The 13336-nt window shown below is 30.8% G+C and overlaps 1 protein-coding gene across 1 annotated transcript; it reads right to left on the bottom strand.

Annotated features, from left to right (window-relative positions):
* Positions 1–3080: 3080 nt before the first annotated feature.
* Positions 3081–3518, bottom strand: LOC129975378 (60S ribosomal protein L26-like). Its single transcript, XM_056088440.1, has one exon. The coding sequence runs from the start codon at positions 3516–3518 to the stop codon at positions 3081–3083; it is 438 nt and encodes a 145-aa protein (XP_055944415.1).
* Positions 3519–13336: the final 9818 nt, after the last annotated feature.

The raw sequence follows: 13336 nt of genomic DNA, 5'->3' as shown, positions 1-13336 counted from the left end.
AGTGAAATTTTAGAAAGTGTTAGTGTTTTTAACAGTGCTAGTAATGGGTAATAATAAAAACAAGTGTTACTCTCGCAAACGGAAATTCGGAGGGAACAGATACTCCAGTAAAGCTACAAAAAGTAGTAAGTTAGATGCTTCACTGTTAACAGTCAGTGAAACAAAATTAAAACAATCTTCGAAACCTTCAGATATTCCTATAAACAACGAAAAGAATGTGCTTATTAATTTCCAAATCCTCAATGACATTATTTCATCATTATGTTGTCCTGTGTGTTTTAAAAGTGGAGTTAGCATTATCCAGGAGTCTGTATTTGGCTTAGCGATGAATATGACATTAAAGTGTAAAAATTGTGACTATTCAATATCTTTCTGCACCTCTCAAAAGGTAAATAAAATGCATACCATAAATCTTGCATTTGTTTTTGGTATGAGAGTTATTGGCAGGGGACATTCTGCAGCGAAAAAACTGTGTTCTGCGATGAATGTGAATGTGCCTTCGAAAAAGTCATTTGGCTATCTCGAAAAAAAACTGGAAGCTGCTGCTAGTAACGTGGCATCCAAAACAATGAAGGAAGCTGCATTAGAAATTAGAGGTGACTCAGTAACTGAAGAAATAGCTCAGTGCGGTGTGTCAGTTGATGGCACATGGCAACGAAGAGGGTATTCATCTCTGAATGGATGTGTCACGGTCATTTCAATAGACACTGGAAAGGTGTTAGACATTGAAGTGATGTCGAAAGTGTGTAGAATTTGTGACAAAAAAAACAGCGAAGCAATAAACTCTAGTCATACCTGTACAAAACATACAGGTTCGTCTGGTGCTATGGAACCTCTTGGTGCTTATCGTATTTTTGAAAGGTCTGCTGACATGAGGAAACTACAATATATAAAATTCTATGGCGACGGGGATTCAAAAGGATATGATGCTGTGAAAGATGTTTATGGGAAGGATAGCGTTACAAAATATGAGTGTATTGGACATATACAGAAGCGTGTTGGCACAAGGCTAAGAAAATTAAAATCGAAGCAAAAAGGTCTTGGAGGTCGAGGAAAACTTACAGACACCTTCATCGATAAATTGCAAAATTACTACGGAATTGCTATCCGTAGTAATGTGAATGATTTGGAAGGCATGCAAAAGGCAGTAATTGCAGCATTTTTTCACTGCTGTTCCAGTGCAAAACAACCAATGCATGGTCAATGTCCAGTTGGGCCCGAGAGCTGGTGTAGATATCAGCAAGCCATATCGAACGGAAAAAAATACAAGGAAAAATCAAAAGGGCTTCCAAAAAATGTCCTCAATAGCATCAAGCCTGTATACATGCAATTATGTGACAAAAATTTGCTACAAAAATGCTTGCATGGGAAAACCCAAAATGCAAATGAATCGTTCAATGGAATTCTTTGGAAATTTATTCCAAAAGAAATTTTCGTTGAGTTGTCAACATTGCGGTTGGGTGCATACATGGCAGTGATTCAATTTAATAAAGGATTTGAAGGACTGCTAGATATTTTAAGGCATTTTGGTGTAAGTTTGGGGGTGTTTACCCTCAAAGGTTTTGCTGAACTCGACGAAGTGCGAGTTAACGAATCCAAGCGACATTCTTTGCCCGGAGTTAAAGTTGCCAGAAAAAAAAATCGGGCAGCTAAAAAGAAAAAATTAGTTAAAAATGAGCAAGCAGAAGGTTTAACTTATAAATCTGGGACATTTTAGGTTAGTAGTCACATGTATATAGCATATATGTGGTAAGTTGTAATAAAAATGCATTTTTCTCAAAATCACTTTTTTTGCATATTTTGCCAGCGATAAAAATGATAACTTGAATTATTCTAAAGCAATTGCTTTGAAACTTGGTATAATCTTTCCTTATAATGTTTTCTAGAGCGTGACCTAAAAGAATGTTCATAATAGGAATATTTTTTAAATTATGGTATGTTATTTGAATAATGGTGTTATAAAATATGCAAAATACCCTGTGATGGTTCTTCGACTAGCTCTAGAAGTTTTATTTATTGGGGTAGCCTTAAAATTTTAGGTCATTCCCTAGGTAATTGCATAAGGATTATTTAAATACTAAATTTATTGAATTTGGTTAAATAGAATTTCGTGTACCATTTTTGAAGTTTTCCTAAAATTTCTTCAAAATTCACCATATATCTACCAATTTTCTAAAACTAAAAAAAATTATTGCAAATTTTAACTTATAATAGCTTATGTACACATAAACTGAAGTCAAAAAACATGTTAATTTGTTTCTATATGATAATTTTCAAAAAAAGTGCTCCGAACGTATTCGGATACCTTAAGAATTCTATTAGTGTCAACAAGTCATGCACAATTGTAACAAAAAAAAAATTGAAAGCAATTTTATATCAAAATGAGAAAAATTCATACAAGAGGAGTCCTCTATAATCATACATATCATAGCACATTTTTTTGCAATTCATATGAATACATACTTATGAGAAAATAAGTATGAATTCGATGAGAATAAGTATGAGAAAACAAATTTCACATGCCCGTTCGCATTTTTTAAAAAAAGATTTATTTATTGGTAAATGAGTATTAGACACTGAAATAGCAATATACATGTTATTCTGTAAAATGCAGTTTAATTTAGCAGCTTGCATTTAAAAAAATATATTTCTGGGAGCTATCAAAGGGGCTTTGTCACAATATACAAACAAACTATAATGCTTAATACTCATTTGGCTTCCAATACAATCAAGAGTGTCCCGTGTAAGCTTTCCTATAACAGAAAAGCAAAATTCCATTTCATTTGTTGGACAAAGCCTTTCTTTTTAAAGTGAAAAAAAAAAAAAAAGAATTTAAAAATTTTAGAGTCCTTTTAAATGTCTCAAATGTAGAATTCGCTATTTCTATCTCAGCTCACAACAGAATAGTATAGGAAATATTTTATAATCCAAAACTACTACTTCTTAGTGTATAATATGAATTTGAATATGAATACTACTATCCATACTATAAGATAAATATCATTCAAAATTAAACATTCATAGAAATCAGATTTTAATAGCAATAAAACAATAGAATCCGATAATAAAAACTTACGATTTTATGTTTCCATTGCAACGGACTCTTCCGTATGCTTGCCTTTACCCTTTTCTGCCAATTGTTTACCTCTGGCACGGCGTTCAAGAAGCAATTTTCTATCTTTATCCATCTTTAGTTTTACAATCACAACTTTAGAAGGATGTATACCAACGTGAACAGAAGCGCCGTTAGCCTTTTCTCGTTGTATTCTTTCAATATAAACTACATATTTTTTTCTGTAGACTTGAACAATTTTACCTACTTGAGGCCCTTTGTAATGTCCGCGGGTTATCATTACCTCGTCATCTTTTCGGATAGGAATGGATCTCACACCATACTTTTGTCTCAATTCTTTAGATAATGGAGCACTCATAATAACTCTTCTAATATGAGAAGGGGCATTAAAATGCCTTTTTCTATTTTTCCTCCTAGAAGCGGTGACCAATTTATTCATTTTCATCTTGAAATTTTAATTATTTCACACGCGGACTCACCGAACGCTGCTCCAAAATCTATGTCGGCTGATTAGTGTTGCCATTCAAATAAACGAAATCCAGTGCGAAATCATTAAAAAAGATTTGGCAAAACGTGTGACGACAGCAGCATGAATGAAACAGGCGAAGAAATCGGAGCAAACAAGTTTTACATAAAAAAGAAATGAGGAATGAATATCCTATGTTATTTTGGAATACATACGCAGATGCTCTTTTAGTTTTAACTTCCAGCCAAACTAATATTTTACAAAACTAATGTTAGAAAATTAAATTTAAGAAGAAAAAGAATATTTCGTTCCAAAAAAACAATCAAAATTTAATATGAATTTTTAAAAAGTTCAGCTATTGTGATATAATCAATGAACATACCTATTAGAGAAAAGCAGGTACTTTAGAAAAGGAGAGCTTCGGATCCAAGGTTAGTGCTTTTAAAAAGATGACGGCCTTAGTTGCTTTTTACAATTTTACCATCATTTCATAACATGATTCATGAGTGAATCTCAACATTTGACTTAAAATCGTTTTTCTTATTATAAAATATTTATTCAAATTTTAAAAAAATTAATGCAAGATTTAAAAAAAGAGGAGCTAACTGTGCTTGCAATAAAAATTGGAATTATTTTATAGATACATGGAATTTAAGATTATATATCGTTTTACTTTTTCTAATTTATGAACCAAGAATTCAGGTGCCAGCCATACAAACAAATAAGTGGAACAAAAAGTTCTTAATCAAAAGAGGGTCGCTCTTCCGCACAGATTGTTTTAATAAAATATCTTTCAACCGCTGGAAAATTTTCACAGATTTAAGTTAATGTTACAAAAGAAAAAAGTGTGCCTAGGAATGATTTTATGCTGATATATTCGTAGTATAAATTAAATTAAATAAGCTTTAAAATTGCTAATTTTTTAAAACCATTTTCTCTTTCTTAGTGTCATTTCGAAATTTGTGATCTAGAAAAATAATAGTTACATTTATTGCGTCTTTCAATCTCCAATTTGTTATCCTCATATGCCACTTTTATTAACACAAAAGACCCTGCTGCATTGTCAAAATATCTTGTGCTGATAGAGACTTAGGTCCATTCCATTTTTTAAAAAAAAAGAAGAAGAAAGAAATAAAACCATTACAAATTACATAATATATACTGACTTATAAAGAAAAATGCCATTATCAAGAAATTTTAACGTATATCAAAATAACTTTAATACATTTTCGCAGCAGAGGAATATAATTCTGATTCAAGTACCACACATCTAAAATAATCCTGAACAATCAAAATGTATATTTACTATGCTTCTACACGATTAATTTTGCTCTCTGTGTTCGTTATACTCTCAATTTGCCAAAGAGAGAAAGAAAAGCAGATTTCTGTAAGGTTATGTATTTAATAGCAGCTGAAAATGTTAATAGCAGGAATGTTTATACGTTATTGATAACATTGACAATATTATTATTGTGTTCTGAAGGTTCTGGCAAACTTCTTAACATATATGCCTCATTAAATATTATCCGAAATGGTATCTCATCTCTAAACTCCCACACCACGGTAAAGTAAGGAAGTTTTTTATATTTCACATTAAAGATGTCCACTAGTCTATATATAGTAATTCTAGCTTTTATTTTTCGCTAAGATTTCACAACACAGTTTTTTCACTGAGTACAAATTAATGATTTTAATCTTTTTACTTTCTCATGTAATCATCAAAAAATTTGAGCTCGATATTTTAACAAATTTTCGCGTTCTAGACCTTTTTGATACATTTTTGAAAAATGTTCCTCGGTCTGTCTGTGGCAAAAATGGTTTTGAGCTAGATGATTGAAATTTAGTATATGGTCTTTACACTAAATTTGCCGGTCAAAATTTTGAGTAAAAACAGTTCAGAAGAAGTTTGTCTGTTTGGAAAATCGAATATGAGTTAACACGATAACTACAAAACGAAGAGAGCTAGAATGGTAAGATTCAGTACGCAGATTTAATGTCTATAGTGTAGACATCTGTCAAATCTTAATCCAACAACCGGTTAATTGTCTATCGATCTGTATTTTCAGAAATATGTAAACGCGATAATTGAAAAATGCAATAACTTAAATATATCAAATTTGGTATAGGATTTTGTGATTACAAGTGCAATTATGTGCCACCTCTTTGTTCCGATCGTTTGAGGAAAATGTGTTTAAAGCACAAATTCAATTTTCGGATATTATTAATGGCATTCCAGGGATTAATCGTCAAAAACTCTAGCCTAGGATAACATGATAAATTGAGTAAAATTACTAAAGTGAAGTTAAAATTGAATACGTAATTATTGTATGTACGCCAATGCTATGCAAGATACTCTTTGACACAGTTATTAGAGAGTATGCGAGAAAGCTTTGAGGGGACGATGCCCGCTGGTTCTAATGAAACGACACAACTTATGCTCGACCGAATATTGTAGTAGCAAAGTTTATTTTCTTTCACTTCAATGCTACTGGGTTCCTTTAAAATGTTTAGATGTCCAAAATGAGCCGGTGACAATCCTGAGTTGTGACTTTCAATTCCATACTTAAATTATACATATTTCTCTAACCTGCAAATGTATAGCTTTATTTAAAAAAGATTAAATAGCTATGATTCCTTAGAAAATTAATTTCGAATTAAAGTAAATTTTCTTTCCCAACCTTTATTATTCGACTTTTTTTTCTGAATAAAAAAAAAAGAGTTTGGGTTTGTACCATTTAATAATTTTAGTTAACTCTTTAATCATCGTGTCTGCTTATCATAGACATCAAATTGTTACTTCCCAAAATTTATTAAATTTTTCAAATATGTTATAATTTGATATAAAAATCATAAACACTTCAAATATTCTGTAGCTTCTTAACAGAATAACTAAAGTAGCATCATTCCGAAATGGAAAATGTCTCTAAGTAGATATTAATAAAGTAAAAAAAAAAGTGTAAAAATCCAAATAATGTTAACTAAATTTAAGCTTAATAGCCATTGAAGAATGATCTTTTGTAACTTTAACTATATATATTAGGAATTCCCAAACTGTGAGTCACGACCCACTGATATACAGTGAGTCGATTTTTGGCGAGTCATGATAAGATTTTGAATGAATATGCATCTTTCCACAATTTGCAAAAATGTAGCATAAACTTCAAATCTTTTTTTAAAAACCATTTGAAAGTAACGGTTAAGAAATACAATACGCAAATAAACGATTCGTACAAAACTTGAACGAACTATAGTTCAAACGACAAGAAATGAAGAGATTAAAAAACAGTTTTTCCAACGGGGAATGATGCATATATATAGAAACGAAATTTTGTATACGATATGTATTTCGTGTCTCTTGTAGCTTCAATCTATTTAAGGTTACGTTCCCATGCCTCTGACTCATTCATAGCTCCTTTTCGCTATGAATGTTCAATCTAGTATGCGTGCACATTAATTTCGAAGAACCTCGTTATCATTTGAAAAAATATTTATTATATTTAATAATAATTTTTTTTCTCATAATAATAATTCAAATTCATTCATTAATTCAAAAGTTTTCTTTCATCGCATATTGCGAACGTGTGCTGTTTGTCTCTACAGAAATTCGATGAGGTGAGAATGAAGTGGGTCCTTTAGATTTGTTTTGAAAAGTAAATCACAACTTTTAAGCATGCACTAAATTTTTACCTCTTCAAGAATAGCTAGTTTAAACTCATTAATTTTTTCATAAAAATTTTTTATCTCGGCTTCCAGTTCATTAGAAACATTTTTATCACAAATTCAAAACGAAGAAAGCAATTAAAGAAATAATATTTTTGCATGAGAATATTCATTTATGTTTTTTTTTTTTTTTTTTTTTTTTTTACAAATGAAAAACACATGGCTTTATTAATTGTTACAAAAATACAAAAACTACGATAAAACTTTGCTTATGCATCAATGTTTGTGAGTAAAATTTTAATTATGTGCCATAAGTGAAAAAGAAAGTATCGGTTTAAAGTTAATTCTGAACCTAAACCCAGAATATCCGTTATACAAAATTTTTTTAAATAATTTTAATAAAAAATTAAAATTAACAAAAAATTTCAATTGCCTGCAATTTTATTTTTGATAAATAAAATTGACAACTCCTTTAAAACTATAAACAAAACATTGTCGAAAATATTAAAAAATTTTTTAATGAAATCTATGATTGCAAATTTCAAGTTATTATGTGAGAACATTATTATTTTTAAGTCATTATTTGTCTTAATTAATTTAAGTCATTAACCAGTTTAAACCGGTTTGAAACGATCACGAGACTTCTCTATCCCTCTCCTCCCCTCTCTCTATATATACACGTATATAATGATAATTTTTTAAAACTTATTTCGTTTTCAATTTTTCTAGCTGGCAAACAAAGTGTTGGAGCTCGACCGATTTTGAGATGAAATAACAGCTATGATGTTATAATTCTACTTCAACCTTTTAAAAAACACATCTGCTCTCAAATTAGCATACGTAATAATAAAGCAAATGTTGATAAAAGCATATAAAAATATATGCGATTAAAGGATGATGATTAAAATTGCCATTTATGCTTTATTCTTTGCCTACGCGAATTAGGGCTTCAATATTCATTGCCTATGCGATTTCGAGCTTCAAAACCCCCTAACCAAAACAACATCATGATCTCAAATGATAATAAAGCCTGATGACATTAGTCCCATGCAAGATGCCACGAAATTCGGATATCATAGGAATGGCCGATACTTAAAGGATTTATCTAGTGAGTTACACATTCCAAACAAAGGCTTTTGTGATCAAGAAGTGGAAGGTGAGTGGTGATTATCGGAATGTGCTTCGACCCGGCTAACTCACGAAACTTGAAAATAGAAATCGACGACTATTGTCCAAAGAAATTCTGAAAAACCGCACCAAACCGATATTCCACATACTCCAGATGTTCCAAGAAGCATTCGGGACTGTTGTTTCGATAAATATCATCCGCAAGGAAGCACATTTGCTTGATTTCCATGGTCGTACAGCCGACCATAAGCTTTTAATTACAAAATCCAACCACGAAGTTCGTTAAGGTAATGCAAGACACTTTGAAATTGGGCAGTAGATGAATGGAAACAGTTTATTTGGAATGTTGCATCAAAGTTCAATCTCTAGCATTCGGATGGCAGAGTTTCGGTTTGACGTATGCATGGAGAACGCCTTTTACCAGAATGCATTATGACTACAGTAAAATTTGGCGGAGGTGGAATTATGGTCTGGGAATGTTTCTCGTGATACGGACTAGAACCTTTGATCCCAATTTATGGTGAGCTCAAACCTGATTCCTACTCATTCTAGAAAACGATGTGCTTCCTATGCTATGGCAATTTTACGGGTTGGATCATTGTTATTTACAGGATGACAACTCCACTTGCATGTTGCGAAGTCCATCATAGGTTGGTATAATGATAATGGAGTAAAATGACTGGGCTGGACTATACTGTCCAGGGTCCAAACTTGAATCCTATAGAAAACCTCAGGGACGAGTTGAATCACCAAATTAAGGGCTGCAGCAACCATCCAAAATTGGTGAAAGAACTTACCTTTCTTCTCCAAACCGAGTGGAAAAAAAAATACCATTTCCCATCATCCAAACACTTGTGGAATCCATACCTCGAAGGGTTAAGACTGTTGATGTTTCAGGTCGAAGTTCTACCAACTACTGCATATGAATAAATTGTGTTTATTTGTTTTATAACAGATGTACAATTACTTATGGGCAGATAGTATATGATTTCATTTGGGTTTTTCTCATTAATTTTATCTTTTTTTAATTATGAAATCTTGTTTGAAATAATTGTATGAATGTATGCAGAGTTGACAGGTGTACAGTCAATGCCGAAATGTATTCAAAGGAAATGCAGTGAGAAACGGTATGCAACTATTCGCTAAAGGAAACTCAAAAAGTACCGATTTCTGCAGTTGCACTGCGCATTAGCCAAATGCATTCGTTCTGTTTCAGAATAAAGCCCATTTTTCTATGTCAGAGATGGTATAAGCGTTTAAAATGTTTTGCAGCATCACAAAATCCTATCGAGAATTAACAATTTAATATAAATAAAAATGAGGTTAATTATTGATAAATAAAAATGAACGAAGAATATTACATAAGAAATTGTTTTTTCTAAATAAAGACGAAAATCCCATTCCTACAAGTGTTTTTGTTTTAACCTTAAGGTTTCATGACTTTTTTACTGTTCAACAGCATCTGAGTAAATCTTAATAAACGCGAGCAAGAATTGTAAGAAAAATAATTAAAAATATGGGAAAATTTTATTAATTAAAACTTAAAATTACCTACATTAAGTGAAATTTATTATTATAATTGACTAATACGTATATTATTCAAATGAAAATTTAAATTATACTTTAAAGATATTATTGTGCGATGTACATAATATTGGTTACAGAATTCATGTGGCTCTAACACACAAATCATTATTAAGTGCATATAATAAGACCGAAACTCCACATTTTGATCTACTATGGCAAGCGAAAACCTCAAAGCACTACTAAACTGAATTGAATGATCTACACATTTGGTTTCCGTATTGATCAATCCAAAGAGTTTGCACAAAATGCAAATCACGATAAGCACCATGATGGTAACTACCAGTTAATTTACAATAATGAAACAACAAAAGTGATAGATGCTTAACCTAAAATTTGTATTGAATTATTCTTATCATAGTTATTATGAGTAACGCCATCAAATTCAAAGTATCAGGAGAAATTTGTTATCCTGTCTCCTAAGCTAAGTGACCTAACATTTATATATTTAAAGTAAATAAGAAAAGAAAATAAAGTCTTCGCCCTCAACTATTAGTCCGATTTTGTCAATTTTTATTTCATATGAAGGTTCATGAATCCTAGATATATTATCAATGGTCGCCTGTTTCGATAACCATCTTCAGAAGAAATCTTAAAAACAGTGCTGATCTAGAGAAAATCAAGGTCACTTAGCCAAAAACGCTCGCATCTTAACTGCGTACATACTTTTGCGGAGTTAAATTATCCGAAAATTCTAGTCTCGGGATTTTGAAAGAATAATAGCCAATCAGAAATCGTTTTAAGTTAAACTTAAAATCGATTAAAGTTTTAAACAATATTATACACCTCTACAAATTATACACAATCTTCGTTTCCATAACTTTAAGTAAATTGCACGTGCCAGCAGCAGAATAAAAATTTTATTAGAATAATAATGTTAATACAGAAAAAAGTTTTTTGAAACGAAACCAGTTATTTTTTTTTTTTTAAAAAAAAATGTTTTTTGATGTAACAACCGGTGCATTCTTTTGGTGAACTTGAGAAACTATGAAGGGCAGTGTTAAAATTCCACTTTTATGGATAGATAAGTCTGAAATTTGGTTTTATCAGATAGAAGCACAATTTAAAATTAATGGTATAACTAATAAATGTACCTAGTTACATTGTTTTACAAATAGAATATCTTCAAATATATATCTTCACTGTTCTAGTGCAGTTAACAGGTTCTTACTCCAGTTGTTAGAGAAGCCGTAGGATGCTTTTTTTTAAGTTAAAAAATTCGGCCCAAGTGTCTCTTTCAGATGCCGAAGGTAACGCATACTTTAATTTCATTGTCTAAAGCACAGCCCGACGCAGAGGGTTTGTAAGTTCTTGATTACAGGATTCATGAGATTCAGCAATTGCGATTGTGAACTATAAAAGTTAAAAAAAAAAGTCTTCTCAGCTAAAACAATCATAGTCAATAAAACTCATAATTTTAATATTAAAAAAGGTTGGTAAAATTTTTAAAGTCTTGTTTATCTGCTCAGCCATCCTGATTGTCGACTAGGCACATTTGACATCCTTAGCGAGGTAAGTGCCATACTAAATTATGACCCCCCCCCCCACCGTTTTCAAATAAAAATATCGAATAAATTCTTCAACATACACACACAATAATAAAATCATAACAAAAAGGAAGGTTTAATCCATTTGCAATTGCAGAGAGGTATTAATGAAAATCAACAATATTTTATTCTAAAAAGTTAAATGACAAACGAAAATCTTATAGCATGTATGATCGGGAGCTTTTAGATATCTTTTCATCAAACTATTTAAAAACATCCTGGAAGGACGAAAATTTATGATATTCGCAGATCATAAGCCAATTATATTTGCATTTAAACTGAAAAATGACATCACCCAGATAACTAAGACAGCTTCAGTATATTTCTAAATTTTCGATAAACATAAAATACAAAACTGGGGAAGATAATATTGTTGCAGATTTAATACTAGAATTGAATCAGTTGCAGACATCGATTATGGCAAAACTACGGTTGAACAAATCACTAAACGAAAAGCTAAAAAAATTGCTAGACTGTAGCAAAAAATTTAAATTTTAGATAATATCAACTATTTTCTGGAAAAATAATCTGGTGTGATGTTTCAATTCCAAATATTCGACCGTTCATACCACAATAATTTAGAATGAATGTTTTTCACAAAATACATGATTTGAACGATCCTGGAAATTATCAATGAAAAGTAACATCAAGATTCATTTGGAAGACTATTAGAAAAAGATGTTGGAGAATGAGGTAAAACTTGCATCAGTTGCCAGAAAAATGAAATTATGCAGCACACATATTCCAAAATCAATTCATTTGAAGAACCTGATGCTAGATTTAGCACAATCCATATCAATATGATTGGACCATATCCATCATCAAATGGGAATAAATACTGCTTAATATGGATTTATCACTTTACCTGCTGGATGGAAGTTATGCCAATAGAGAATATTACAATAGAAGCAATAACAGGAATTTTATGCAAATTGGATTTGTGGTTTTTTGGCTTTTTATATAGTGTGATAGAGGAAATCAGTTCAGATCAGAAGTTTAGGTATAGTTTGTAAAATTAAAATGAAAACTGCAACTTTATACCATTCACAAAGCAATTGGGAAGTTGTAAGACAAGACAGAACATTAATAATAGAACAGAACTTATAATTCAGTCGAATGGAGTGAAACTTTATCAACTATACACTTTAGTATAAGCAAATATCTATATCATGATGCCAACTATTCCACTGCATAAATGATTTATGAGAAATCATTGAAACTATCAACATAATTCTTTCAAGAAAAACTAAATTAGAAATAGATACCTTCACAAACAAACAGTGAAAACAAATAGAAAAATTGCAACCAATTAAAAGCCAATATAAAAGAGAATAAATTATTTTTTTCATAAGGAATTAAATTTTTGCTCACATGTATTTGTCATAAACATTAAAATCTCATTATGAAGAATCTTTTCATGACATTGCCAGAAATAATAAGTATTATTCAATGAGAATTAAAGAAAAGGACATCAATGTTTCTGCCGATCAATTGAAACAAGCTTATTTTTCAATTTCAACTTGATTCTCAAAATCTAACAAATAAAAGAAAATACCTTCCATTAAATGCGAAGGGAAATGGAAAGATGGAGGATTCAAAATTTAAAACAACACATAATAAGAGAAGAATTAGTCTTCCAGCATGTTATCAAGATCAAATGAACATTTAATGTTGTATATTAATCTTTAATTTAATAATTGTAAATATTTTGTAAATAATATTTAAGTATTATATAGCTAATATAAGAATTTATATATTAAAAATTATTTTTCTCTTTGTACCACAGTTATGCTGCTTGGAAGGAGAGTAGTGTAACCACTACAATTCATATAATCTTTGTTTCAACAACTTAATGTAGACTACAAATGGCAACAATAG

This window comes from Argiope bruennichi, chromosome 7, assembly GCF_947563725.1.
Source record: "Argiope bruennichi chromosome 7, qqArgBrue1.1, whole genome shotgun sequence".
NCBI classification, from domain to species: Eukaryota; Metazoa; Arthropoda; class Arachnida; order Araneae; family Araneidae; genus Argiope; species Argiope bruennichi.
This window is presented reverse-complemented; position numbering and strand designations above follow the sequence as displayed.

Coding starts and splice junctions, on each gene's coding strand:
- LOC129975378 (XM_056088440.1), bottom strand. CDS start 3,518: ATGAAAATGAATAAATTGGTCACCGCTTCTAGGAGGAAAAATAGAAAA.